Source organism: Bremia lactucae, linkage group LG3 (genome assembly GCF_004359215.1).
Source record: "Bremia lactucae strain SF5 linkage group LG3, whole genome shotgun sequence".
In the NCBI taxonomy this organism is placed as follows: domain Eukaryota; phylum Oomycota; class Peronosporomycetes; order Peronosporales; family Peronosporaceae; genus Bremia; species Bremia lactucae.
This window is the reverse complement of record NC_090612.1, coordinates 2,633,697-2,639,841: the sequence shown is the minus strand read 5'-3', so window position 1 is coordinate 2,639,841 and position 6,145 is coordinate 2,633,697. Positions and strand designations below refer to the sequence as shown.

The following is a 6,145-nucleotide window of genomic DNA, read 5'->3' as shown; positions in this document are numbered from 1 at the left end:
GTGGACAGTGCCTAACATAAACTTTCAATTGTATAACATCTAAGGAATTGATCCGAGTCCCGCTGAGTTAATAAACTCAACTTCTCAAAGTATTTACCGCTTTGGCAATGGTGAAGAACGAAGAATTCTTTAGAATAACTTTTGCGATGTTTCGACTACCTCCAGTGCCCCCACGTCTAAATACCGCAATACCAGGAATCCAGTAATATGTATCATACTATTACGCGGACGAGCAAAAACGAGAGGTCGAGTTGTTCCTTCAAATTACACGCTATAAGAAAATACTGCTGCTATAACCTTTTTTCATTGCTGCTTAAAAATTTTGGAGCTTTGCTGACAACTCGATTCTGAAGAAGGTGCAGTCGCACGCATCGATAAACTGGTACACCTTGGCGACATGCCAATTTCCTCTTAAGTATTGCCGTTCAACAGTGCACATCAAGCAACATAGTGCATTTGTCGGAAGGGAAGTTCTTGCTCACACTCATTTGATCGTTCACGTGATAAACTTCTAAAAGCAGCCTATAACCTCGTCCCATCACCTTATACTGTATACACAAAATACAACATTTCTATCCGTCTCTGTCATTGATAATGACTAGCTTGGAGCTTCTCTCGATGAGAAGTTACAATTGGAAATCATCATATCCGATTGGCTGTTAGCTCTCTCTCGAACGCCCCTGCCCTGTCTGATGCACCCCTTGAGCCCATATTTGTAAACATCAATTATAACGTCAATTTCGCACCAAACATCGACTTATAACATCATTTGTCTTAACATAACCTAGTTCCCTTGCACAAGCTCCCGGCTCAGTATAAGTGCTGGCTGACGCATCACCATAAATAAATCAAGTAGGAACAGCATGCCAACAATGGACCGCTACGTGTGTACCGCTCAATCGACTCATTCTTCCTTTTTCACATTTGAGCTCATTGCAACGTCGAATCATTAACCACTACCATCTCCAATGGCATCAGCAGTTGACTACCAATTGGCGTTAACCCCGAAAGGTTCCGTCCACCACACTTTTGAGCCTGCGAAGAAAGATACGCTTCATTTAATCAAAGAGTATTGCAAGACACGGCTCACGACTTTAAAGCCACCCCTGAAAAAGACTGAAAACCCACTCAAAGTTTTGGCCCTACTTGATCGGATGCAGTGGTTGCAATTTCTCGTGTCTTTCATCGCCTGGACGTGGGATGCCTTCGACTTTTTCACTGTCTCTATGACTGTATCGGAATTGGCTGAAACTTTTGACAGGACCAAGACTGACATTACATGGGGTATCACGCTTGTATTGATGCTGCGCTCAGTCGGTTCCATAATTTTTGGCCTTGCTTCGGATCGATGGGGCCGAAAATGGCCTTTTGTAGTCAACAATGTGCTCTTTATTGTGCTGGAACTTGCCACAGGTTTCTGTGAGACGTACTCTCAATTTCTATGGATTCGCGCTTTCTTTGGTATTGCCATGGGTGGACTCTATGGCAATGTTACTGCGACAGCTCTCGAAGACTGTCCTCTTGCTGCTCGAGGTGTCATTTCGGGTATGTTACAGCAAGGATACGCATTTGGTTACTTGCTGGCAGTGGTTTTTGCTCGCGCTCTCGTTGACACTACTAGCCACGGGTGGCGTCCACTGTTTTGGTTTGGAGCTTGTCCACCGCTCTTTATTATCCTCTTCCGTCTATGCTTGCCTGAAACCAAAGTGTTTCAGGAGCGTCAACGTGTGCGTGAGACTAGTCTTAACTCGACAAAGATATTTGTGGCCGAGGGGAAGACTGCATTGAAACGCCATTGGCTTCTGCTCTGTTACATGGTGCTGCTCATGGCAGGCTTTAATTTCATGGTAAGGGTATGCTCATTGATGAATTGATTGACTATTTGCTCATCACGGTTTGTTTACTACAAAACAGTCTCACGGTTCCCAGGACCTATATCCAACAATGCTTCAGAATCAGCTCGAGTTTGACGCGAATCAAGTCACGCTTACGCAGGTCGTGGCCAACATTGGGGCCATTTGTGGTGGCACTCTTGTTGGCTACTACTCGCAGGCGTTCGGTCGTCGCCTTTCAATTCTTATCATGACGGTCACTGGTGCTGCATTGCTGTATCCGTACTGCTATGTTGGTGACGAGACCATTATGATTGCCGCCTTCTTTGAACAATTCTGTATCCAGGGTGCTTGGGGTGTCATCCCCATTCACCTGATGGAGCTGTCTCCACCATCCTACAGTGCGTTTGTCGTTGGTACGGCTTATCAGCTTGGCAATCTAGCCTCTTCGGCGTCATCAACGATTGAATCTTCACTTGGTGAAAACTTTCAATTGCCAGATGGGGAAAACGGCGAAAGCCGCGACGAGTACGGCAAGGTCATGTTTATTTTTCTGAGTGTCGTATTCATCTATGTATTCATACTAACGCTCATCGGACCTGAAGCGTGCGGTAAGGAGTTTGATGTCGAGCTTGAGCACGATGATGAAGACGCTGTTTATAAAAACAACGTAGACCCGTGAAGGGAGATGAAGTCTTTGAAAGTGTAAATGCGTTAAAAGGTGCTCGATTTTTTTTTAAGAAAAACAATAATATTCAAAACTGTTTTCTGGCGATGGTTTCCAATAAAGAATAACTGGCGCAATACTGACTCGATTAAATATGCGCCGTCAAAAAAAGAGCTTTCTCCTGGAAATGCTTACAAGTTATAAATGTCAAATGATAAAAGCTGGATAGGTAAGATTGATGCGAAGTGGGTACAGCTGCCTTCATACGCACGCGGCAGGCATTGTAATCTTCGATCGCATCATTCTTGTGCATTCGCTGCCCAGTGTAACTTGTTTTTACGAAGCAGAAATATTTGTAAGACGGTAAAAGACGTACTTGTCTTGAAAAGTAGAGATTGTCGTAGCAATCGGTTCAATGAGACCCTCGTCTAGGAGCGCTTGTCCAATAAGCACGGCATCAATAAGGGTAGTTGCGATGCGCATCTCGCGCATAACGTTTACGGCCTCAGCGCCTAAAAAGCAGCCAACGAAACCTTTGTAGAAAAGCAGCTTGTTTTTGCGCTCAAAAACCTGGTGCAGCACTCTGGCCATCACTTGCAATGACTCATCCGTTACAAGCGCGTGCACTTCGTCCGTAGCTGTTGCAAAGTCATAGTCTACCACATCACCGGACTCATTCGAGACGACTGACTCGCGATAGTTGTTGGCATTAATAGACGTGCGCCTACGCATGGCCGTGTCCAAGGCAAACGCTTCTGCCAAGTCATCGTACTCGAGCATTTTCGTAAATCGATAAAAATTGTCTTTCGAGTTATGCAATTGGTCATCCGTGCGTGAAACATGCTCGATGAAGCCAAGTCTCACCAGGACGTTTCCATACCTTGTAGCTGTTTGATGGTCTTCCGCAAAACCACTAACCATCATTTCCCGAACAGCATCACCTCCCGTAAAAGCTTCCTTGTAAAAGTTAAATCGCGAATGTCGCGTCTTTACTTCCAGTGCCGAATTGAGAAAACGACAGAGGGCCTGAAAAAACTCTTTTGGCAATCCTTCGTGGAACGAGATGTGAATGCTTTTAAGTCGATCTAGCCGCGCCTCTTTTAATGGCGTAATATCCTCGACCGTCGTAATAGAGCTGGCAATGGAGCTACTGGTCTGATTTCCATCAAAAGCTTCGTCCTCTTCAGCTTCCTCCAATTCGCGCCGGTCACTCCTGTCCGAATCTAAATGCCGTTTACCCTCATCCTCTCGACTCCTGTCCACATCATGCTCCTCTTCGTCCTCGAATGATGACGATGAGTGGACTGTAGAGTTCGTAGATCTGTCTAGCGTGTCCTCCGAAAGAGACGACGTGTCAGTACTGCCGTAACTCGACGCCGGCGTGGAGCGAGTAGTATGTTCTCCAAGCTCGGCTATGCTCGAGCTCACACGTGAGGGTCGAGAGAGACGGTGCGGTTTTCTTTCAAATTGCTTAAAGTCTACAAGATCCTCCATGGACTCGCGAATGCTCACAATTTTGTCCAGCGCCTGCGTGGTACGTGCTAGTAGAGCGCGAATATCGTCCTGGGAGGAGCGGTAGTTGCGAGTCATGTCTTAAAGGCTCTCGGCGCGGCCGAGTTCAGACTAAAGAAATGACTTGCGATCGAATGATGTATGATAACCGGGCAATGTCGGCGAACGGAGAGGCACCGGACGATACTTGGAGTGCCGAGGCAAGCAGTTGTCTTCGGGTTGATACTGGCTTTCGACGACGAATAGCCGGTCTGACCTACCAAATTTCACTTTTTCGTATACAGATATTCACCTCAACAAGCATGGCCTCGGGAGAGGGCTCAATATTCTTAAAAAGAGGTTTCATTATCAATGCCGAAGTTACGAAGTAACATCCCTATATTGTCGCTTGTGAATAGTATTAACCTTAAATTGTAAAATTGCCAGCAGACCAAACGATGGACTTAGACGGGGATCCACGTAAACGACCCGGCGACAATCGCAATAGGTCAAGCAAATTTCGCGTATCTGATCGTTGTGCAATGGTTGGATGGCTTCGCGTGCGCTGCAACAACAACATCAATCAGGTGGCTTTTGTCTTTGATGTGCTACAAACATATCATGTGCTTAGATAATTAAGTTTCAATTTTCTTTTAATAATTTTATTTGATCGTCACTTCGCAAAAGCTACGTGCGCAATCATTCTGACTGAAGAGGCGGCGACGATATTACTCAATTTATCTTGTGTCTTGGCTTCTCGGATTAGATTAGCGACTGAAAGTGTTTAGCTTTAATTCGTGAGTTTGCAACGGTCTGCCTTCGTCACGAAATAGCACGTCGGCGCTGTACCTTGATTACCACTGTCTCTTTCTGTATCGTGATATATCTGTTAAAAAGTCAATTAGAGATTATATATACAGACTTGCAGCGTTCTATATTCCTCTTAATACGTATATGAGTTGCCGGTATAAATTGTTGCGGCGCCAGAATTTTACGCCGAAGAAAACTTTTATAGAATGTTTAACCACAAGTTTGCTACCCAACACCATCACTCCTGCACATGTGCACTAGGCATTCTTCAATTTAAAGACAACCACCGAGGTCAATGACTTCCAGTCCGCACTCGGGTGTCTCCAGCTTTAAGGATGGTGTTTCCAATTGTTGGAAGGCGATGCTGCCGCGGAGTTTCTGGGACTCGCAAGGAGTTTCGAAACGTCTTTTATTGTAATGGTCACGGAGCGGTGGTTACGGCGAAAGATGAAACGAGCCAGCGCGAGAGCATTCGAGAAGCAAGAGGTGCAACTAAAGCAATGGACAGCTAAATTACAACAAAACAGTAAAGGCTTACATGCATAATACATACACTCTGTCATTACCAAAAGACACCCATAAAAATTCAATAAAACCTTCAACACCAAAAGACTATGAGCCCACGCCAAAAAATAAGAGGTCATGTACAAGCGCAAGAAAAACCCAAGTCGACGACGCGAGCCACTAAAGCTTTGGCGAGGACAAGGAAATGGCCAACTCTGCAACTAACAAAGGATCAAAGGACACAAGGAAACTCGCAATAAAGGAATAAAACAAGCCGAGTCAGAATATAAAGATTCAGTAGTGTAACTAGAGCACCTTATACGATGAAAAAGCGCGACAAAATTGCCCGAACATGACGATAGCAACGAAAGAAGCGAAGTCAGGCCTGGACAACCGCAGCACACGCAGCAGCCAGAGCACAAAGACTAGCTGGAGGGAGAAAAATTGCTTTTAACAAAGTTGCGCTTACAAAAAAGGCTTGCTCTGGATTTTCAAAATATTGCATATGGTTAGATGTCTGCATTAGCAAGCGATACACCAGACAACTCAGCATAGTCAAAAGTTGAATTTTCTATTTTAGCTCCCTCTAAATTACCGTTGCTTTTTGCCCACAGTAGCGATACACTGAATAAATCGCCGCGGAAATATTCTTTTTATTCATTTCCTTAGGTCGATGAAGAAGGGAAATATTTACAACCCGAACAATTAGAACGAGAGCATACATTAACTGCAAAAGAATTCAGCGAAGTTTTTAATACTGATCTAGATAATGGTTATAAATATTTAAAAAAATCCATTGATAAGTTAATGAAAACTGACTTAAAAATTGCTAAAAATGAAT

General features: G+C 44.5%; 2 protein-coding genes across 2 annotated transcripts; one reads left to right on the top strand and one right to left on the bottom strand.

Moving 5' to 3' along the window:
* The first annotated feature begins 423 nt into the window (after positions 1-423).
* On the top strand, positions 424-4,212 carry CCR75_001322 (uncharacterized protein). Its single transcript, XM_067959426.1, has 2 exons — positions 424-1,847; positions 1,915-4,212. The coding sequence occupies exons 1-2, from the start codon at positions 969-971 to the stop codon at positions 2,512-2,514; spliced, it is 1,479 nt and encodes a 492-aa protein (XP_067815293.1). The 5' UTR covers positions 424-968; the 3' UTR covers positions 2,515-4,212.
* Positions 2,836-4,089, bottom strand: CCR75_001323 (uncharacterized protein; the record flags this gene model as incomplete). The annotated part of the gene is made up of 1 exon (XM_067959427.1): positions 2,836-4,089. One exon carries the CDS (start codon positions 4,087-4,089, stop codon positions 2,836-2,838), a length of 1,254 nt encoding a protein of 417 aa, XP_067815292.1.
* Positions 4,213-6,145: the final 1,933 nt, after the last annotated feature.

What these genes read in the sequence shown, in the direction of transcription:
- CCR75_001322 (XM_067959426.1), top strand. Translation starts at nt 969, where the DNA reads ATGGCATCAGCAGTTGACTACCAATTGGCGTTAACCCCGAAAGGTTCC. An exon ending in TGGCAGGCTTTAATTTCATG is followed by an intron (nt 1,848 to 1,914) that starts GTAAGGGTATGC and finishes ACTACAAAACAG; the next exon opens with TCTCACGGTTCCCAGGACCT.